This window comes from Drosophila busckii, chromosome 3R (genome assembly GCF_011750605.1).
Source record: "Drosophila busckii strain San Diego stock center, stock number 13000-0081.31 chromosome 3R, ASM1175060v1, whole genome shotgun sequence".
Classification (NCBI taxonomy): Eukaryota; Metazoa; Arthropoda; class Insecta; order Diptera; family Drosophilidae; genus Drosophila; species Drosophila busckii.
This window is the reverse complement of record NC_046607.1, coordinates 22918402-22942281: the sequence shown is the minus strand read 5'-3', so window position 1 is coordinate 22942281 and position 23880 is coordinate 22918402. Positions and strand designations below refer to the sequence as shown.

The window sequence follows — 23880 nt, the reverse complement described above, 5'->3', positions numbered from 1 at the left end:
TCGATTTGCCTTGCGTTTTGTTATTGTTGTGTCGCTCCATCTTTTGTTTGCTCTGTATGCATGTCCATTTGGAATTCTGTCACCAGCAATTAAGCACCAGCCGTGTCATAAATATGTGTGCGAGCTGAAGCTCACGGCGTACTGATATTTCCGTACTCCCAAATTGCCGCTGATGTGGGAAAAGGCGTTGATGCGGCTGTCATTGTTGACCCACCCCCGCAATATTTCTAGCCAAGTTTTGCTTTTCCAAGTTTTATTCAATAACTAATCGACTCAAATTGCCACTTGGGGCGTAAGCTTATGTGTGGGTGACACTTGGAGAGAGAGAGAGAGAGAGAGTAAACACTATTGAAAGCTAATCGTTTGCTTAAGCCGTCGGTAACAACAAAAGCAAAGAACTTGTGGCATTATCTTTTGTATATAAGCATAAGCTGGATACTTTTGGTATAAAGTACTTAAATGCTTTAGTTACAATATTTATATTACTATTCATATAAATATTATATAACTAATAATATAACTAATAAGATAACATAAATATATTTGAACTATTTAAAGTTTTGGCAGCTTAGCCATTAAGCAGCTATAATTTTGTATTCTAGGCTCTTAAGTTATATTTCAGCTCAACATCAAACCAATTCCAAATTAGTTTGGAGAGCAGCTTGCTCTTTTAAAGGCTTAGTTATATTTTTAAACAAATGGTGCAACTCTTACTTAATATTTCGAACTAGAATCGTTGGCATTAGTAGCTAGCACTCACCACTTTTAGTTCTTATATTAGTTTGTAAAATAATTAAGCTTGTAAATAAATAAATAAATATTTCGAACTATAAAAACTCTTTAGGCTATGCGTATTTTAAGATTGAGTTTGAGAGATTCTCTATATATTTGTGTTTTAGAATTTAAGAATGTTTTCTTAGCATATCCATTACAAATATTAAGTCATGCAATTAATGACTTAATGTAATTTTATAATATTTGTTGTGAATAATTCTCGATGTTCTGTTATAAGAATGTAACAAGAAACAAGAAATAAAGTCATTACAAAATTGAAAACTTGAAAGTACAGCTTTCATATTATATGTAACTCTATTGATATATAGATAATATAGATATAGTTACATATAATATGATAGCTGTACTTTCAAGTTTTGAATTTCTTAATTACTTTATTTCTTGTTTCTTGTTACTATCTATCTATCAATCTATATAGCTGTGAAATGAGAAACTTGAAAGTACAGCTCACTATAAATATATCTAACTCTATTTATATATATATGCTATGTACTTCTTGCTATATTCTAGCGTATGCCAATATTTCTTTTACACATAATAAATTCTAATTAAATTCTTAGCTTAGCAGCAACACTTCGCACCGTAATAAATACTTTATGCATTAAATTTAACTACTGCTCGCCATAAATTCTAATTGTTACATTTTACATTTAACATTTGTTAGTTCATCAACTGTTTGCCAACTGTCAGCAACAATTTGTTGAGCTAACAAAATCAAAATGTTGCCGTAATGCGGTCAAGTTTTGATTGCTGGCAAAACGAATCGCGTACAAACCTTTGATTCAATGCAATATTCGTAACTGTGACAGCGAACGAGACAATGTATCAAATATATATTTTTGTAATCCAAACAAAGGGTGTTGTTATTTCGGCTGCGCCTATTGTTGGCTAGATTGAACACGAAATTGTTGACATAAACGTTCGTTGATTTGATTGTTGTGTCTGTTGATTTTCGACAATTATGTAATGTATGTTGCAACAACAACAGCAACAACAATTGCAACAACTGTTGCCACTAAACTTTGTATATTTTGCACAATTTTTACAGTTAAAAGAATCGCACAATGGTGGAGGAGCTTGTAGCTTTTTTTTTGTTGTTAGCGTTGCGGCCTGTTTAACAGTTTGGTAACTTGTTTTACATTTAGTTGGCGAACTTTCACTTTTGTGTTAACTGTTTTATAAGCAAAACTGAGCACTTGACTTTTGGCTCACTTGTTTAGCATTTATTATTAGAAATACACTGTGCGAAATACACGTTAAATTCTAAACTTGTTAGCGACTGCGTAGCGAGCGCGCGTCAAGCGTTGAGCGGTACTCGAGCGTATATAAAAATTCAAATACGATTCTAAACGTTTGTGCCAAGCAGCAGCGACGTTGGCTGCTGTGGCAGCGACGTCGACAGCGCAGTTTGAGCGCACAAAAGAGAAATGGCGTTGAGCACAGGCCATTGCTAAGTGCAAGCGAGACAACTATATGTGCGCAGTTATGTTGTGGGGCTGCGTTCATAGTCGTTTGCTTGTGTATGTATGTGTGTGTGTGTTTCGTTTCGTAGGCGGAGCTTAGCTTGCGTTTGTTTGTATGTGTGCGTTTTTTTTACTTTTGCTTTTGCGCGCAATATGGAGTCAAACTTTAGCTACGCGAACTGAAACTGGTTTTTGTTCTAATTGACGCTGCAGCTAAAAAGTAATTAAAGTTGCTAGCGGCAGCATTAACTGGCTTAAAGTTAACTTTTAATTGGCACAAACTATACAAAAAACAGTAACTTTAAATACATAGATAGCGCTGCTGAAATTGCTGCGAACGTGACAGCAGCGCTGCATTTGCTTGCTGCAGTTGCTGCAGTTGGTGCTGCTGCATTTGTTGCAAGTTCGCAGCTTGCTGCAGCTCTAAGTGCTGCTGCTGCAGCTGTTGCCTCAAAGCGTTGGCCGCTTGCGGCACTTGACTGCGTAGACGTCGCTGCAAGTGTCGCGCGTATTGCTGCTTATAGCTGCGCTGCTGCGCCTGCGGCGTCCAGCTGCTTAGCTCGTAGCAGTAGCAAGCGGCAAGTGCAGCGGCCAGGCCCAAGCAGCAGCGCCAGCCCAGCGAACGGGCTACAAGTCCAGCGAGCAGCAAGCAGCCGCCCATGTGTGCATCAGTGTGTGCAAATTGCCATGCAGCAAGCTGTGGCTTTGCCTTGCACTGCAGACGTTGCAACATTGCAGCCATGCCCCAGCTAAAGCGGCACTGCAGCGCAGGCTGAAAGTCCAGCATTGCCGCTTGCACATTTAGCAGTTCAGCTGGCAAGTTTAGTCTCAGCCTGGCAGGCAATTGCTGCTGCGCTGGCTGGCACACTTGCAGCTGCAGCTGCTGCAGCAGCAAATGCTGCACATGCTCATTAAGCTGCTGCTTGTAGCGCTGCAGCGCTTGTGGCACAAATGGGCAGCGAAACTGTTGCACCCACGCAGGCAAAGCTGCAAGCTGCAGCCCCAAACTGCCAACTTCAATGCTTAGCTGCTGCGCTGCCAGCTCAGCCAACTCTAACTGTACTTGCTGCAGCAGCGCTGCTATTTGCAGCAGCATTTCAGCTGCAGCAGCGCAGGGCTGCGCTAATTTCGACTGCAGCGCACTGCGCGCAATGCAAGCGCCGAATTCACGCTCAAAGCTTTCAAATTCTGCATAGCGCTGACGCGCGCTCGCTGCCAGCTGCGCTGCTTGCTTAGGCTGCTCACGCAGTCGCAGCGTTTCCAGCGCAGACACATGAAAAATGCGTCGTTTGGCCAGCGCCGCTGACTGATAAATGCGCAGCTCTGTTATGAGTAAATGCAGACAACGCTGCGTGTGCTGCTCACGCACCAGTTGCGCCAGCTGCGGCTCCAGCGCTGCTGCCGCATCCCAGCGATTGTTCAATATAAATATATGCGGGTTGTCAAGCTGCTGCGCCAGCAGCGCTAGAAACTGTCGCTCCACACGCGAAATTGTGGACTCTGCATTTAGCACCAGCACAAAAACATCCGCAGTCAAACAGCGGCCATCGATGCATGCATCCAATTGGGCATTAACATCCATGCCAGGAGTATCCAGCAGCACCAGTTGCTGCGCTAGGAGTCCACAGCGACTGCTTGGCCAACGCACATGCAACAAACTGCGCGCACTTAGCGCTTGCCACGAATGCGCGCTGGCCAAATCCTTAAGCTTTTCAATGCTCAACTCCTGCCCATCTCCCCCCTCAATCATTACATGCGCTGCAGCTTGCTGCTCACTCGCTGCCACCTCACAAAAGCAGCTTGTTGTATGCCCCATCGCGCTAGGCATTACGCGTTCATGCAACATTGCATTGATCACTGCGCTTTTGCCATTTGAGGTGCGTCCAAAAAATGCCGCCTTCATGCGCTTCGCTTGCAACTTGGCGCCCATTGCCTGCAACTTGTTGCTGCAGCTTGCAAGCTGCTGCTGCATGCGCTGCAGCGGCAGCTGTTGCAAGTGTGTTAGTTGCTGCAGCCATTCCACAATTTGTTGCAAATGCTGCGACATATCTGCATAGATGCTTAGCAAATCGCTTTTGGCCAAGCCAAAGTCGCTTAGCTCAACTTGCGACATTTTTGTAAATTATACAAAATATACAAGCTTATACTTCAGTTCAGTTTATAACTGCGCTTTAAAATTTAAGGCAGCTCAATTTGAAGTTTGTTGCAAAGCAGCTTTGCGTACTTAAAGTTCAAAGCTGCAGTTCAATTTAGCTGCTTAGCCTTTTTCTAGCTGAATTTAGCTTATTAACTTCTTTTACATAACTATATTATTAACATAATATACATATATATTAAGTTAAGTTCATAACTGTAGACAATTCAGTTTAAAGTAAAGTTTAGCGCATCTTTGTTAAAGCAAAAAATTGAAAATTTCTTTGATTTTGCAGCTTATTCTATACTTAACTTTTTTCAAGCTAAATGTAGCTAATTACACACGCCCACTTCTATTCTATGCAAATCTTATAGTATATATATTAAGCTAAGTTGCAGCCAATTCATTTTAAAGTAAAGTGTAGCGCTGCTTTATTGAAAAAAAGTTCAAAATTTATTTAATTTGCGACCTATACACAATTTAGCCGTTTTCATAGCGAAATTTAGCTAATTATCACACCCACTTCCATTCTATTCTATTCTTTATTTTCTATTATGCGCTTCAAAATTTTAGTGAATTCAATTTAAAGTAAAGTGCAGCGCAGCTTTGTTAAAAAAAAAGTTGAAAATTGTTTGATTTGGTACTTATGCGCTGCTTAGCCTTTTTCTAGCTAAATTTAGCTAATTATACACACCCACTTTTATTTAATTTATATGCAAATAGCATTTGGTTTAAATTATTTGTTAATTATAGAAAATATACAAGCCACACTTAAGTTAACTGGGCCTCAAAATTTATAGGAATTTAATTTGAAATGATGACTAAAAAAAGTTGAAAATTGCTTTAATTTGCAACTTATTCGAGGCTTTTTTCTAGCTAAATTTAGGTAATTATCACTCCCACTTCTATTCTAATAGTATCTATATATAAAGCTAAGCTTATAACTGAACTTAATATTTGTAGCCAATTCAGTTTAAAGAAAAGTGCAGCGCAGCTTTGTTAAAAAATAGTTTAAAATTGCTTTGATTTGGGACTTATGCGCTGCTTAACTAGTTTCTAGCTAAATTTAGTTAATTATCACTCCCACTTCTATTTGAATAGTATATATATTAAGCTAAGTTTATAACTGCGCTTCAAAATTTAAGCCAATTTAGTTTAAAGTAAAGTGCAGCGCAGCTTTGTTAATTGCTTTGATTTGGGACTTTTGCTGCTTAGCTTTTTTCTAGCTAACTTTAGCTAATTATAGGCACCCACTCCCACTTTTATTTAACTATAGCGGCTAATAATGCCAATTATTGAACCTTCAAATTGACCCACATACATAAAAAGTTTTTCACTCAACACTAAAAATTTTAACACAATTAACGCAATCAAAAGCCAAACTGGCAGTTGTTGTTATTATAATTTTGTTGTTGTTGTTGTTGCTCTTTTTATTGTTGTTAGGCACTATAGCATGCATTAGTGGGCCACTGAACTATAATGCGCAGTCGCTAGCATTTGAATTTGTTCAAAAATAAATCGAAAAGAGAGGAAAATAAAAATTAGCAGCATCATCAGCGGCTTGATCAATTTTTTCGTTATATATGTAGGGGAAGCTTGAATGTTAAGTTAACTTCGAGTGTGCGGCGGCAGCCATTACAACTTAATTAGTTTAAATTGTTGCGCACGAGATGCTCAAAAGAGACCGACAAGACAAGTGAGCGAAAGAGAGAGAAGTACTGCGCTTTGTTTCAAACGAATTTCCGGTGAAAGAGTCGTAATGAATGCACTTTAAAGTTTTGAAGTGTGTGTAATAACACTGATTTTCACTTTTAAGCACTGAGCTTGCATTTTGGCGAACGAGTCGGCGCCCATAACCTCAAATTTGTAAGCAACAATTATGACAGGACAGATCTTTGGCAGCAAGCGATAGTGTCAACAATGAAATTGCTAAAAATAAAAAGTAAACTAAAGCAATAGTGCTGGCTATTTTACATGCGTGTGTGTGTGTGCATGAGTTGCCACAAAACGCAACTGAAGCTGCACAATGAATTTTTACAATTCATGAATGAACTTGTTATAAATAATTAACATACAAACACACACACACAAGTCTGCGCTCAATTGACTTGTTAAAAACTTATGCAATTTATTAAATAGTTTTTGGCAAACACACACACACACACACATGTATGTGTGTGTAGTAGTGAGTGCGCTCTTTGGGCCACTTGAAAGCGATATGATTATGCAGCAAATTGTGCGTCTGGTCAAGTCTGCGCCGCTTACCCCCGCACGCCTCCGCCCGCGCTGCTTGTTGTGTAAAATTTTGTGTAAATTTCTGTAACGTAATGCTGACCATGTAGAATTTTCTATGCCGCGCATTGCACTGGCCGCAGACAGACCCAAAGAGACAGCAGACAGACACAATGTTGCATTTTCATCAATAGGTCGGTCGAGAGCAACCAACAGCTGCTTTTGCTTTTCATTTTTTTCAAACATAATTTTCATTACCAATTATAATGACTGCCTGTCGTTCGTTCTAGTTAATCAATAAACAGTGTTGTGCAGCGTTTCAAAATAGCGACAACTGTACTTTGCACCCATGTGAATGACCCGTTAGTTGCGTTAGCCGATCTTAGGCTGGTCAATAAACTTGCGTAGCTTGGCAGCTCACAACTTGATTGCATAATGGCAGTTAAGCTATAGCTATATATATATATATATATGTTGCTAGCGTTAGATCTATAGCGTAATTGAGAATAAGCGCGCACAGTGTCAAGTCATGCTCCCAAACTTGTCAAGCCGTCTAGTGTATGTAGTTTGATATTATTCTTGGCTAAGAGCTAAGAAAAATATGTACATATGACAAAATAACAAACAAAAGCGTTATAATAACAAAAAAAAAAATAACACAACACAAGCACAGCGAATTCCAAGCAGCATCAATGTAATCAGATTTGTGAGTTGTGTTATAAGAAAAGGGCACAGCAGACAGTATGAGACGCTGTATTTCAATTAGAGTGCAAACTTTAAAGAAAACAAGCAAAGCATTTAATTTGTATTGGAATGCAGTTTGAATTAATTAAAAATTAAAATTGATTTAAAGTGAAAAACTGCAGCTAGCATTTAATTTCCATTGGAATTCAGTCGTAATGCAGCTAAATAAAAATTGAGTGTGAATTAAAGTTAAAAACTGAAATTAGTAAGCAAAGAAATCATTTAATTTGTATTGGAATTCGAAGTTTTAATTAATTCAAAATAAAAATTGAAATTCAAATATAAATATAAATAATTTCAATTCAAATTAAAGTACAAAATTGAAATTAGACATCAAAGAAGAGCATTCAATTTGAATTAGACTTCGCAGCATGAATTTAGTTTGAATTAAATCAGCTCATGCATTTAAAATAAAAATTCAAATTTAATTAAAAATAAAAAGGAATTAGCTTAATATCAAAAAAATGCTTGAAGCGTAAAGCTGCGCGTAAGTTTTGAATTGAAAATAAATTAATGCAATTCAAAAATTCGTTTCAACAAATTTCAATTCACTCAGTATTAAAATAATTCCTTAAGCATAAAGCTAAGCGTAACACAAATTCAAATTGGAAATAAATGCACAATGCACAAATATATAAATTTGAGTATTGAATTTCTAACTCTGCTATATATTAAGGATACATATACAGTGACTCAACTAATTGATTACGATTTTCATAAAATTGTGAATATGGATTAATGTATATTTAATTAATCAGCCTGAATGCCTTTGTTGCTCTGGCAATACCAATTTTGTACCATAGAATTTAATTCTAGGCTACAATTAAAATAAATATTTAATTAATATTTTTATACAGCTCGTTATTAAGAATATGCAACAAAAAGTATTTGGTGACTAATTATTCATGAAATGAGTGTTGATCAAAGAAAATTGTTTTAATATTTGGAGTCGCCGCTTCTTCTGGTCATACTTTCTACAAGATTTTGTGATATTATATTTTTAGCTATAAGACTGCTCTACACTTTGTTGTATTTCAACTATAAGACAGCTATACACTTTGCTATAGCGTCTATATGTATTTCATATATAAAGTGCGTACTGTACACCGATTTTAAGGCAGACAAGCAGCATTAATTAATAAAAATATACAAAGAGCGTAGCGCTGCGACAATCTCAGAGACTCTGGGAGTAGCAACTTAATTATGACAATGAGGAGAGTCTTGGAAAACATATGCACCAATGACAAGGCGTTAAATACAGGACAAAACGCTTTACAGCTTCATTAGCAACAGGACTGGCTTACAATAGTTAGTAAAAACTGCTGACTGACTGACTGACTGACTGATATATGTGACAAACAGTAGTTACCTGTAAATCAAAGAAAAGCGTATGCGCTAGCAATAGGTCTGTCTATATATAGGAAAGACACGCATAGACATAGATACACATAGCTATGCTTAATTGAAGTGAAACAAAATTAAAGATACAAAAATGACTTTCATTTTAGTTGCGAGCAGAACAATAGCCGCGCTCTCTTTCTAACGCTAACGCGCTCTCTCGCTCTCTGGGGAGTTGGGAACAAAAGCGTGTGACTGCCCTGCCTATGATATTAATCTTCAGTATAGGCGCGCATCAATGGATTTTTAATAATAAATAGTTGGCTACGAGAAATAATAATAAGCAATATAAATGCCTATGAATAAACAGCTAACGATATGTGGATATAGAAAATGCGCTGCTGCTGAGTTTGCAGCTTATCTTGATTGCTGCGGGAAGTTGGAGCTGCTGCTGCTGCTGCTGCTTGGTGGTGGCTTTGACACTCTACAAAATGGCGGCCACACTCGTTCGCTCTCGCTCTAAGGACTCTACTGGGTTGAGCTGCTATATGTGCTGGCTATAGGCCAAAGGTTGTGCACACACATATATATAAGCTATATACATTATCGTGTTACAATTTTTTGGCGAATCATGGTACGTTCATTTTTCAAAAAGCAAAATGTTGCATGCGACGTGCGGCTGCTACTTTTTGCTGCTGCTGCTGCTGCTGGCTACAGACGTCTCCCAGTTGCTGCCGCTTTTGCTTTTAATAATAAAAGTTCGTGTGCGTGTCAAAGTTTGTTTGAAAAGCGAGCACAGGCCGCCGCCGCTTTGGATATGAAATTGGGCGCATTGCCAAGCAGATTAGCAGCGGCGTCGGCTTTATCGATATCAGGCCATATGTATGTATGTGTGTGTGTGTGTGTGTGGGTGGAGAAAAAGAAAAGCTCATTTTTCTTTTAATTTTCGTGCCTGTCAACTCAAAATGCCTACATTCATTTATAAAACGCCACACACAAAAAAGTATAATGGCGTAAGGACTCAGGATAATCCATTTTCGTTACACAGCTGGCAGCCGCCATTTTGACTGACATTAGCTACTGTTTGTAACTATAACTTACCAGTTTCATTATCAATAGTAAACGGTATGCCATCCCATTCATTTGTAATTGCTTCCAAATCGGCAGCATCCTTTTCATTAAGTGTTGTCTACAAATTAAAAATTAATTAAAAGCTTTTGAAAGCTTCTTGTTATGAAATTCAATTGTAAATTTTCCACTTACCTTATCTTGTTGTAGCTCTTCCAAAGCCGCAAGCTTCTCCACATCGTCAGCATTAAGTTTATTGCTGTCAGCTGTAGCCTTGGCTGCCACTTCTTCCCCAGCAGCAGCATCTTGATCTTTCTTAGCATCAGTTGAGCTATTGCCGCTTGCATATGAAGCATTAATAATTTTCTCCTGATCCAGGCTAAAGCCCAAATCCACATCCTGCTTATAAAGCACCTCAGCGATTTCACTTTCCTGCAAATCAATTTAATTATTATTAATTATTTTGTATATTATTAATAAAGCGTGCACATTTTATTCATTACTTTAGTTATTAACACTTTCATGTTTGTTTTGCTTTTGCTTCAAATTTTAATAACAAATGCACTTCAGTTTGTTTGTTTGTGCTTAAGAGTTTTGCTTCCACTTGTTCAAGTGTCGCTCTTTCGACTGAATAATTTAAATAAAACATGTGTTCTAGGTGTGATATTGTTTACTCTTACGCTTGTTTTTACAATTTATATGACTGATAACTGTTGTCTAGCGATAAGCGCAGTGTCTGTGCGTTTGGCCTAAAGAGCGCGACACGTTTCCAAAGATTAGTTGCGGCTCTTTTAAGAGCAGCAGCGCTTATCAAAATCTCAAGCGCTCTTTGTGCTACATACGAGCGTAAAAATAATAGCTACAGTTATCAGTTAGTATGCGGTTCATTTTGTAACAATACAAATGAATTGGAACTACCCTAGTTTAAAACAGTTTGGCAACTCAAGCGCATTTATTTGGCTGCTTTTGAAAGTTTTTCTAAGAGCTCTATGTACTACTAAATTGGCATAAAATGAATAAGTTAAGTAAACAGTTAATGTTCGTTCCACTTGCTCAATTAATTGTATTCAAATGAACTAAAATCTCACACTAAGGAATAAAATAATTGAGGAGGAACTTTAGTTAGTTGAAAATATAGAATATAGTCTCATATTATAGCCACAAAATCTTTCCAAGAGCTCTTTGTACTACAAATTAAAATAAAAGGAATAAGTTTACTCAATGTTCGTTCCATTTGTTCAATTAGTTGAATCCAAATGAACTAAAATCTCACAGTAAAGAATAAAATAACCAAGAGGCAACTTTAGTTGGTCGAAATTATTGATTACTATATATATACTAGCTCTTTGTACTACAATTTAAAATAAAAAGAATAAGTTCAGTTAATGTTCGTTCCATTTGCTCAATTAGTTGTACCCAAATGAACAAAAATCTCACAGTAAAGAACAAAATAAATAAGTGGGAACTTTAGTTGGTCGAAACTCAAGCGCAGAGTCTACAGTTTGGAAATTGGCTAAAGCACTTAAAAGATTTTCCAAGAGCTCTTTGTGCTACAAATTAGAGTAAAATGAATAAGTTTAGTTATCAATTTGCTCAATCAGTTGAATCAAAATGAACTAAATTTATACTCAAAAGAGCAATTGGTTTATATCAAAACTCCAGAGCTGATTCTTACATTTTAGCCTTATCTACACTTGCAAAATTGGCTAAAACCCAAGCGAAATAAACTTGTCTGCAATTTGAAAACGCAAATTCATGTTAAAAGACACTGAAGACAGAAAGAAAAAAAAGGGGAGTTTGGTTACAAATTAAAGCGTTAATGTTGCATTTTGTATGCTGGACTTGTTCTCGGGGTTTTTAATCCTTTTTTGACCAAGTCAACAAACTCGAAATGCTGAAATTTTTGGGCGTTTTAAGCCGTCAAAAAGAGCAGGCAGTGGAATTTCTGCGGCTGCACAGGTAGCGCTGAAAATCATTTCGAGCGTATAATCACAGGATAATGGCGTACATTAGTGACTGACTGGACGATCTACACACACACACACACACACAATGACACAACATAACAAATTTTCAAGCATGACAATTGCAACATTGATGGCTTAATTAAAATGTTTGCTATTGCTACAAATATTTTTACTCCAAAGGCGACATTTTATTTTTTAGACTGCTGCCCACTCCACTTGAATTATAGAGGGTAAATTTTCTTTCTTTTTTTTATGTTTTAATGAAATTGTTTGGCCCCGTCGCGCATTGTGAGGCTTTCGTTGAACTTTTCTGCGCTGCTGCGGCGGCTGAGGCTGCTGCTGCTCGTGAAACAAAAAGCAATCAATCATTATGTGTATGTGGGAACCACGCCTATCTCCTGCATTACTCAGCAACTAAAGCGAGAGCCAGAGCCAGAGCCAGCAGCGTTGAGAGTTTAGCATGGCGGCGGCATCATTGGTCTCCCGCTCGATCCACAAAAAGAAAGAAAAAAGGGCCGACGCCGTCAGTCGCTGCTGCTGTGAGCCCAATCAATTGCTGCCGCGCAACGCTGACTGCGCGACGTCGACTGCAGCAGCGACGCAGACGCGTTGCTCTCCCAAGGGAGTAAGAGAGTCTGTCTGTGTGTGTGAGTGCGATTGGTGCCCTTGCACATGCTGTGCACTGCGCATGTTCTCAAAAAAAAAATAAGCAATTAAGCAAGAGCGAGAGCGCGCATAAGAGAGAGTGAGCTAGATAGACAAAGGCAAGCGAGCAAGTTGGGGCGTAAAAGGTCAGAGGCTTATTTGTCGGCAAACTGTCTTTTATATACAAAATTAACAACTAAGTGTATTTAAGCGCTGTGCTATGCCATTAATAGTTGTCAACTTAGTTTATGGCTTAACTTAGTAACAATAATTAGTATAAAGTGGCTGCCAAAAATAAATTTTTTGCCAGAAAGATGGCTATCAACATAAACTTATCGTGCAATAGTTTCAGACTCAATAGCCTTATCTATATGGCTAATACGTGACGAAACAAATGTTAATAAACAATAATAAAAATAATAGTAGTGCGTATTTTAGCATGACTAAGAGCACGTGTATTTAGTAAAGAGATGAGCTGCGTTTAAAATGAGTTAAGACATAATATTTATCTTTGCTTTAATTTATTATTAAAAATAAATATGCTTGCACTTTTAGTGGGTTAAACTATTTCAACACAAAGCAACAATCGTGGCTGCGTTAAGCAAATTACTTCAACTAAATTTATAATAGCAAAGTTGAACTAGCCGCCTAATTGTTTATATTATAACAATCACGTGTGGTATTAAACAAAGTCTAAGCAAACTAGTTTAACTAAATTTATAATAGCAACTATAGCAAAGTAGCGTACTAATTGTTTATAAGCCACAACAACTGAACAAAGTCTTAGCTTTGCATTTATAACATTTGCGCTTAGTTTAATTTTCTTTCATTGTTAATCAATCAACACTGTGTGGTCAGCATTAGCATCAAAATATTGACACTTGCAACGTTTTGTAGCAACAATTAGTGCAGCATTAAAGACTTGACCACAGCATCTCGTAAACCAAGATAAATGTATTTTTGATCCTTTGCCGCGGCAAATCAAATGAAAAGCATTAAAGTGAAAGCAAATGTCGGCAACGGTAGAAAGTACCCAAAATACAAATTCAAAGAATAAAAATGCAGCTAAAAAGGAAAGGCAAGTTAAAGGCTCGAACAACAACTGCGGCTAAAAAGGTTGGCGAACGTCATTAATAAAGCCTCGCAAAGATTTTTTTGATGACACCTGAGCTGACAGCAAGCCGTGCAAGATCACTTCACGTATACACACACACACACACACACACACACACACACACAGACGAGTGTGTTGCAAGTGCGGCGCATATTAATCATGCGCTCGTCAAGTCTGCAGTCAGTCAGGCAGTCAGAGTTGCCCACCAACAAAGCGGCAAAAATTCAAGTGGCCAAGTGTCTCATGTATCTGATAGATACACATATAGCACAAGTATCCTGCCGTGCCAAGTCGGACTGCCTGTCTGTGAATTTATTTGCGGTTAGGCTATGATACCGCCCACATAAGCATAATAACTGTTCATTTGTGTCATCATCAATACGTTTGCCAACTGCAATTAACAATTTAAAAGCTCGCAACCCCCATCAATCATTTAAAACTTGCTCACACACACACATGTGCACACACAGTAGCCAGGTTAAGGGGCAAGCGATTGCCCACATAAGCCATAATTAACGCTATTTAATTATTAGAAATTAACTATTTGTACATTTGTGCAAAACCTTTAATCGCTTATGCTTTAACACTTTTTGTGTAATTAAGTGAAAATGCAGCGTAATTACGCTCAAATGATTTTTCAATTTGCCCATGTGAATATAGAAAGTTTATAAATTTACACACACACACACACACCGCTAAATAAATATGCATATGCATGTACTCCTCGTTGAGGCACATTTTGCAAAATAAACTTTTCTGTTTCCCCCGGTACACACGTAACACTCTTGATATAGCCAGCGAACAGACTAAAAAAAATAATTGATTCGACTTATTGGCAGTGCCTAGAAGACCCTAGTATTAAATATTAACGTCGTAGACAAGTGAGCAGAGCAAGAGAGAGAGCTCATAAAATATTTGATTGTGGAATTAAGTGCCCTAAGCTGATAAGCTAACAACCTCTTTACACTCTTACTAAGTTTTAGTGAGAGAAATTGTAAAATTGTAGATTATAAAGATGATAGCGCCATAAATTGTGTGCATTTGTTAATAGATTGTAATTAAATATAACAAGCGGATCCGTAACATATTCAAAATATTTACATTCAAGGTTGCGCGTAGTAAAATTTATAAATTGTTTTTTGTTAGAATTTTCTACATGCTCTAAAGCGTAAAGCATTAACTTCAAAAGCTGTATTCAATTAATATTTGTTGTATTCTAATTCTAATGACAGCTAGCCGCACAATTTTCAATATATTATTGTACACACGCCTATTAAAACTAAATTCAAATTTCCCGCCTACGCCCAAGTTTCATTTATCAAAGACTCAACCCCAAGTGTTTTTGCTACTGGTTGCTGTCTTCGTTAAAGTGGTTGTTGCGCTACAAGTTGCGTGGTGAATGCTGATTGGCGCTGAGTTGCCAGCAGAGGTGAAGAGCGCGCGTGTTGAATAACAGAAAAGAGATAGCTATGTTGTGGCTGAATATGAAGAATACTGCAAGAGATGTGGTGAGTAAATATGCCGGTATATCAGCTGTTCGCTGTTTGTTTTCACCCCCCCGCGCAGTCAAAAACTATACACAATGTGTTCATACTAGAATGCAATTGGAACAATTTAACAATTTAAATAAAAGTTAATGAGAAAAGTACAGTCATAGAAAAAATGTAATCATATTTTAAAATTAAACTGAGTTAAAATAGAGAAATGATATATGAAAAGCAAAGCAAAGAACTTGTGATGAAAACGAAGTTCAACAAAACTTTTTAGCTGTTGCGCTTTGCGCACATGTTTGTTTATTCTTGCGAAATGAATGAGCAAAGAGCGCTAGCCAAAAAAAGAGCAACAACAAAAATAAACTGCGCGAAACAAAATCAAAAAAGAAGCACAAAGATAAAGTTGTTTGTGTGTGTTTTTAAGATACGCTTACAATTAGTAAAGCTTTTGTATAGCATAAGGTAAACGACATTCGATCGTAGTAGTGACCTCATCTTGCTCTCTCGCTCACACACGCACACATACTAATGAGTAAGAGAATTGGGCACAAGCATCTTAAAGACAGTTTAGACAGTTTGATTATAATTTATCACAACAAATGTATGTTGTCAAGGTAAAAAATAAATAGCATTAAAATATATAAACTAACAAAACTCAAAGCCAATTGCACAGGCTAATTTGCAAAAAGTGAGTGGGAAAAACTGTGACCCATTTGATTGTGATCATGTGTATATAACTGACGCTCGAGATGCATAAAAATAAAACAAATATATATGCAAAAAATGCGTTCTCTGCTGTCAGCCGCTAAAATGGAAAACATTTCGTGACATGTTTCTTGCTTTGCAAAAATGTATGGAAAAGCAGCTAAAGGCAATCGAAAATAAATGGCATTAGTCACCTCTCCATGCAATGTTTAAACACATAAATATTTACGCTTACATTCAAGTATGTATTTAAATGCAATTTGCAAAATAAACACAGCGAGAAAAAATGAAACAGTATTGAAAAAAAAGGCTTGCATATCTATAGCACTGATTATAATCTAAAGTGCGAACTGACGTCATAAAATTATACTAATTAACAGCTGTTATCAATACTAAACAGGAAGCACATGTAATCGATAAACGATTGCTAGCTGAGTTTTCGAATTTAGCACATGGCTAAGCTAATGATATACACAACATTAGAAAATGGACAGCAAAAAGTTTAAAATCCCAAAAAGAAACCCAAATCAAGTCAAATAGAGGTCAGACCCGCAGCGCTAATTAGCAAGTCAAAAATATTCGCAGTTGACATTGTTTCGAAAACTGCACAAATACTCAAAATACTCATTCACTCTCTCTTTTGCGCTTTGAATTGAATTTAGATTCTAATGTTACCTCCTCAACAACTTCGACTTCGTTGATAACACCGTAGGAGTCCTCGCTGGTTAGTCCTTCCACTTCGCAGGCATTGGCAACGCCTGCAGCACAAAGTTCAGCATCTGCCTCCGCATCGTCGTTGTGCTCGCCAAACAGCAGATTCAGCTGCAGATCATCTTCATCCTCCTGCTCCTGCTGCTCCTCTTGTTCCACAGTTAAACTGCCTGTGCTGCTGGGATGTGGCGTGCTGTCATTGAGTGCATTGAGACTTGCTGCATTCAGCTGCGCGCCGCCGGCAAATCCATGTATAAAGGCTGCCAGACTGAGATCCGTTTGTTGTCCATCCTTAAGCGGCAAATTAGCATAAGGACTGCTAAAGGGCAAATCGCCATAGTCATGCAAATCAGCCAAGTTCTGTTCCCATATTGAGCGCTGATCATGCGGCAAATCGGATGAGGCAAACATATCCGCTTCCGCACTAGCAGCATGCGAACTGCTGTTGTTGTTACTGCTGCTGTTGTCCGTCGCTGCTGCTGCGCCACTCTCCGCAGCGCTGGCACCGCCTGTGGCGCCTCCAGTGCTTTGCAAATCCTGCAGCGCTGCAGTCTGCACGCTGCTGTTGCCCGTCGTATTATGCAGATTCATAACAAAAGTGCTGGCATTGAAGTTGCCCCTGGGCAGCTTGTAGCCCTTGGCAGCGCCCACGCCCATGCCCGCCAGCAGCGGCGACAGCTCATCCAAGTGCAGCAGATCCTCAATCAACGGTGTCATGCCCTTGCGATTGCCATACGGATGCTGCGACTCGCGCATCGGCACCGTGCGCAGCATTTCCAGCTCCCAGCCATCGCCATGCGACAGCTCCAGCTGCGAGTCCCAGCGCCGCAGTCGCTGCTGCAGCAACGTATACTCCGGATCCACATGCAGCAGGCTCAGGGCCAAAGCTATTTGCAGCATTTTCATGGCATAAGCCTTTTTGTTTGAGATCATTTTGAGTTTGTTCTTGTGTTTTGAGGTTACAAATGCAATTGACAGCAATGAGCGTGGGTGGTGGTGATGATGACAACCACGACGACCGTCGACCGTCCACAGTTGACAGTTCTTTGCTGCCCACCTCCCCCCGCGGTTCAATGACGTTTCCTTGCCCGCGCTGCTGTTGCTGCTGCTCTTTACTTTGTCTATATACTATATAGTTTCGATATAAGCAATGTTTGCATATATGGTTATATGTAAATTTGTAGACAGCTCACTGCTGCGCAGAAAACCGAGAAAAAAATGCAAACAACAATTTAATGTTGTTGTATTTGTTTCAAACGCAATTCTCCTGCCAAAGCGTTTGCTTTGCTTATTGTTTAATGCTTTCCAACTGTTGCATTTGTTTTTAACAATTTATATATGATGATGATGATGATGTCCTTGTGGCGGCGACACTGCAAGCAAAATGAGAATAAAGCGATTAGTCAGTTTGTCGTATATATAAATTGCACTAAATTCAATGAAACAATGAATTATAATGAACATAGAAATTTGTTAATTTCCGCGCTAATCAAACAAATAAATAATGACACTAAGTTAATCAAAATTGTGCACAATTTTTGCAATAGATAACGAATTTGTTTTTGTTATTGTTGTCTTCTAATCATGAGTCAACATTTATATATTTATGTATACTCAACAAGCATGACGACTGGCTGGACATTGTTATTATTGCCTCTTGGGGTTGAATTGAGTTTAAAGCAAACTGGCTTAACAACAAATTTGTTATAAATATATTTTATTTTAAGATAAACTCATCTAAATGCAAATGACTAATTTGAGCTATTATTTAATTTAATTTTTTAGCCAAGATTTCTTTGCAAAGAAAGGTGTTTGTCTGGCTGCCCCTTCTACTTGATTTGGGCCGCATCCACTGGCCAGACTTTGGGGCCTGTCATGAACTTGAACTTGTTCAAGGTCTTTTTAGCACACAAAAATGTACGTGACACACACATTAATAGCATAGAACACACACACACACACAGGCGAGTTCAAGGACAGCCCAATAATGTTTAGAGTTCACTTGCGAAATTGATATAAACTTTCTTTGTTTAAAAAGGCTGCGAAATTGAAAACACATAAAACAAATAATAAGTACATGGAGGCCAAAAAGCACAGACAAAATGTTACACACACACCAATGCAGCTCTGTATTTGATTGCGTGTGGGTGCGAGCGAGATTATGGCAAATAGATGTGTATGCATATGTGTAGACATCAGTGCACTCACCTTTTTCTCTCCACAAATTGAATTTGCAGCTCGTTGTGTTTTTTGGGGGCTACAAGAAGCAGCGCAGGCGGCGGCGACGCAGCCAAGTTTAACGGTGAAAAAGTGCGACGCAGTAGATTCCGTGCTGCTGCTGCTGCTGTTGTTGTTATTATTACTGTTGTTTTAAAATGAAATGCTTTTTAAGCATTTAACAAAACGCCAGCACACGCCGCTGACGTCGCTGCCGACGTTGTTTTAAAAAATTGCACGCGGCTTCAATTTGTTTGGAATTTTTTCTTGCTTTATATGTTATATTTATATTTGTTAGCTGCAAAATATTGGAAATTTTATATTTCTTGTGCCAACGAGTTGAATTTGTTTATTTCTGCGGCGTGTTACGTCCTTGAACTTGGCTAATGCTAATGTACTTTCTTTCACGTCTTTCTTAATTTGCGCACCACGCACACACACTCACACGCATTAACATTTATATTATATTTATGTCTGTGTCTGTATTAATTTTAATATTTGGTTTGTTTTACATGCGGCCGTCGCCGCAAGCTTGGAAAGTTAAATGTCGTCGTCTGTCTGTCAAAATGCTCTTCTTCTTTCGGCTACGCACTTTTGCGCTTGTGTGCGTGAGTTTCTTGTATGGTGAAATCGCCATTTGTTTAAAAACTCACACACACAGAAACACCTTTGCACACACACACGCATGTATGCATATATATGTATGTTTTGACGTATTGTTTTTTATTTTGCAATACCGTATGCTTATTATGCTTTACGTTTGTTTCTTTGTTTGCTTTTATCGCTGCTTTCTGTCTGACTCACATAAACGCACACACACACACACAGAGACGAACTGCTCAACCAGTTTCTTCATTCTGTCGCTTTCGTATACTGAACACAACACATGTGCAAAATAATAACAATTAATTCGTACTGTTAATTTAATGCAAAATAATTTTACTTTTTATGACAATCAAAGCGCAAGTGCGCGCACACACACACACACATTTAATATGCACACCAATGCACAAACAACACATCAGGCGAGCAACAGTCAAATTCGAAGAAGAAGCAGCACAGAAGAGCGACATGAAAGCACAAGCAGCACAGCACAGCACATAAACAAACGGCATGTAAATTTGATAATAATTTAGTTTGCTTTTTTACGCTCGCACTTGGCATAACGTGTGGACAGCGAAACTTCGAGAATAAAAGTTTGTTTGATTTTGCACTTTGTATCGTTGATGTACATATGTATTTATTGTAATTTCGTTAGATTTTATGCAGCTTGCAACACACGACAGCTGAGCGCAATTGAGAGCGAGATAGCTTATTGCTGAATTGAGTGGCTCAGCTGCGCTGTTGCTAGCCAAACCAAAACACACCACAATGATGTTGCATTTATTCAGATTCGATTGCAATTGGTAAAATTGCAGAAAACACGACAATATTTTCCAATGTTATTTATTATAAAAACACAAGCACACACACACACACGCATACACATGCAGCTCTTGCCGTCTGTACTTCGCACTTTTTTTCGCGCTCTCTTTTGCTTATAGTTCGCCGTTTGTCATATTATTTAAACTTTCTTTTTGCGCTGCTATTAAACGTTTCACTGGCCTTAACATTAAATAAACTTATTATGTTTGATCAAAACCTGCAACTACATACACAACCATGTGTTTTTAATGCCAATTGTTTATTAATTTTCACAAAATTTCTTCACGAGATGCCGAGCCACAGGCACACGTCTTTTCACCACGGCGCTTTTTATAGTTGTTGTTGTTTTTTGGCCGTTCGTCTCAATGGTATGAGTTCGACTCAAAATTGTATGAGTTGCAACCAAAACGATTGCCTAACACTGTTTAGCAGTGTAGTAGCCGTCAAACTGTAAGCAGCTGAGTAACGAAAGCTGTAAAACTGTATATGTAGAGGTGCTAATCGATGGGGCATGCTCGCTTGGCAACTAAGCGCGTAACTTAAATTTAAATAAGCAAAACAAATGTAAGCTTGTAACTTAATGTAACTTACGTATATAGCAACTGAAAATAATTAATAAATTGTGCTCGCATTTAAAAACATAAGGATACAAAATTAAAACTTACCAAAGTGTCAAAATTAAAACCAAAACAGTTTACATTACGCTTGTTCGACAAAGTTTCAGCAGAGATAATTGTTGGCGTAGACAAAATTGTTGGGGTGGTGGGCGTTGTTAAGGCCGCAGGGATCGAGGCTACCATTGGCTTAATCAGCAGCTTGGGGGTTACGGGTTTAAATGCCTTTTGGGTTTGCTTGGAAATTGGGTCATAGCCCTCAATATCCTTGATGGGTGATAGCGATTGCATTCGCGGCAGATCCTCCATATTGATCATATTGGCTTTTGCATTAATTATTATGAATCAGCTGTTGGGAACTGTAAATAGAAAAGAAGTGCCTCTTAGTTAAGCAACTGGGACTGCCCTGGGAAGTTAAAGTGCAACTTGTTGGGGCAGTCTGGTTGTTTTTTTTTAGTGTATAACACCTGGCATGGTAATTCCTAGATAGCAACAATCTGATGAGCATAAAACTCGCACTGAGTCAACACGACTGATAAGTACACTTTAATTATTATATATATACAATAGAGATTAGATAGTGTGGCTATAATCTATTGAGTATTTTACGATTTGATTTTGACATATGTACATGTATACGTATTAATTGCTGCGACTATTTATGATTACGACATGGAAATTCAAAATTTTCAACTGCATTTTATTATGGGTGATTAATAAATATACTTAGAATTGTTAAACAAATTAGGTTGGAGCTGCTAATTGAACTGCATTGAACTTACTGCAAATATAGGATTGTCAAACTTGCAGTTAAATATTTGTTGATCAAGTACAGCTCAAATATAGACAATTGCTCATCACTTTTTTTTCGAAATAAATTTGAATTTTCTTCTGTTTGCATAGCCTTTGAAGCTTCGCAAGCTTTCAGATGATGAAATTTAACGATACTAAAAGCATTTAAGCAATGCAAATTAGGTTTTTTTTTAAGCGACAAAAACCAGTTTGATATATTTTTTACGTTTTACAAGCTATAGCTTAGCAAAAAACAGAAGGCTGCGTATAAGTCTGGTTTATAATTACTACAATTACAACTAGAAACACAAGCCTGTCTTGAGAATTACACGTGTACAACTGTACCTGGCCCTATATGTAGATTTATTAATAATTGCCTATATTGATTTGATAGACTCATATGTCAGTCAACAAAGCGGAAATAATAACAAACTGCGGTAATTAGCCAAACATTTAATGTTGTATTGTGTGATATGCTTGAACTGTTGGCAAGCCAATTATTAAACAAGTGTAATTTGTATACCCTAAAGCGAAAGTACAATGGACTAGCAGAGCTATTGTAATAAATATATAAATTTAAACTAGGGTATTTTAGACGCGACAACTATTTGTTGTTGTTGTTTATTTTTAGACGCACTAAAATTCGCAAGAATAGCAAAGTAAATAGATTAATTTATATTATATCTTGTTGTTATTGATGTTAAGGCAGCAGCAAAGAGTAAAAGCGAAGCACATGATGACCGCATAATATCAACAAAGATGCGCTCTCTTCTACGCTCTCACTCACACACACACACAGACGCACACACGTGTATTAAACAAACATTTGCGTATACTTGATGTATGTTATTAGAACAGGCAAATAAATGTATGCATGGAATTTTTTTCAGTAGCCAACTTGTAGCGTCAGCGTAGTTAACGTTTTTTATTTAATTCGCTAGCGTATAGACAACAATCACACATAGACAAACAGTCACACACACACGCACACACATGTGCACCCCACACGCGCCAAGTTAATTGTTTATTGTGATCTTAGCTCTAACGGCGCAATTTTCACTTGATATAGTTTTTGTTTTTGCATTTATAACATACATACGCTTATGTTGATAACAATTGTTCACTTTTGTTTTATTTGATTTTGTTTGTTTACACACAGTTTTTAATAATTTCAAGTTTTATTTGCATCAGTTTCAAAACAACATTCCACAGGTGCCTCTTTTTATAAGAGAAATAAACTTAAGACAGCGACAACGGCGGAGCTGGCGTTTTGGGTACGGTTCACAATAAACTAAACGAGCGCGATTGCCGCCATTCAGCTTAATCAGCTGCTCGACGTTGGAGCAGCGCACTCGTCTAGCTGCTGAGCTCCTCGCTCCCTCTCTCGCGTCCCACAAAGCAAACGTTCGCGACAGCGACGCTAGTTGATAAAGAGCAGCAACAACAACAAAGGGAAGAGATAGCGTCCGGCAAACAGAAACAGAACATTGCTCTCTCGTCTGCGCGCTCTCTCGCTGCTCGCCCTTGTGTGTGGGAGAGAGAGCGTAATTGAACTGTCCATGATAATAATAGTATTAACAGCGCTGTCAACTAGTTTTTATAACAAGTGGACAAAGTTAACAGTTGGGCGCCACCAGCGCTAACAAAGCGATCATGCCAACAGATAGCCACCCTTTCATTTTTAATTACATATTAATTTATAATTTTATTTAGCTGTAATCCCATTTGACTTAGTATACATAAATATATATATTTTCATACAATTAGATTTACGTCTTTAGAGTTGCTTTGCCTGCTTTTCATCTACATCTCACCTACACAATTTCGCTTATAAAAGTTGATACAATATATTTAAAATAAATAATTTATATTAGGCTTAAGAACAGTCGCAAATCAATTTTAGCTAAATTAACTACAATTTCTTTTACATTTAGTAAAACAAAAAACAAGAGCGGGGGGTACGAGCGAAGGTTTCAAAATTATGAGTTATAAACAAATATATGTGGACGGATATGCGTGGACAAGTTACAGGGTATGCAAAGAGTAAGCCGAACTTAGTTTTAGTTTGGTTTTTGTATAATAAATAAATGATTATATACAATACAGAGATCTGCCAATCAAAACGTACACGTGTTCTAATTTTTTTTTACACTAGTTTAGAGATAGAGATAGAGATGTGTATAAGATGATTTTGTAAAACTTTCTAAACTTCGAGTTGTAAGTGTATGTTTGTATGCGGTTCGTTCGTTTTGTTATTATGTTTATACATTTTTCGAAAACTGTAAAGTCGCTCCAAAACTTGTTTTCTGCTATAACTACTAAAGTTTGTTGCATTTGTTTTTGGTTGTTGTTTTTTGTTTGTAACATGTTCATTATTCATTAAGTTGCATTTTTTTATTTTTGTTTGTTTGTATAATATTGTT

The 23880-nt window shown here is 37.6% G+C and overlaps 1 protein-coding gene across 3 annotated transcripts in view; it reads right to left on the bottom strand.

Moving 5' to 3' along the window:
• LOC108603414 (segmentation protein cap'n'collar) overlaps window positions 1–21016 on the bottom strand; it is a 32824-nt gene extending 11808 nt beyond the window's left edge. The window contains exons 1-4 of one of the 3 annotated variants that reach the window (XM_017992209.2): window positions 18618–18877; window positions 16374–17782; window positions 9970–10206; window positions 9808–9895 (exon numbers count right to left, since the gene is read on the bottom strand). In XM_017992209.2, coding sequence (XP_017847698.1) covers window positions 9808–9895; window positions 9970–10206; window positions 16374–17342 — 1294 coding nt within the window. In that variant the 5' untranslated portion in view covers window positions 17343–17782; window positions 18618–18877. Of the gene's footprint in view, window positions 1–9807; window positions 9896–9969; window positions 10207–10277; window positions 10314–16373; window positions 17783–18617; window positions 18878–20716 lie in introns of those variants that run through there. The other 2 variants (XM_033294191.1, XM_033294192.1) reach the window with 2 other exon arrangements.
• Between the last annotated feature and the right edge of the window lie 2864 nt (window positions 21017–23880).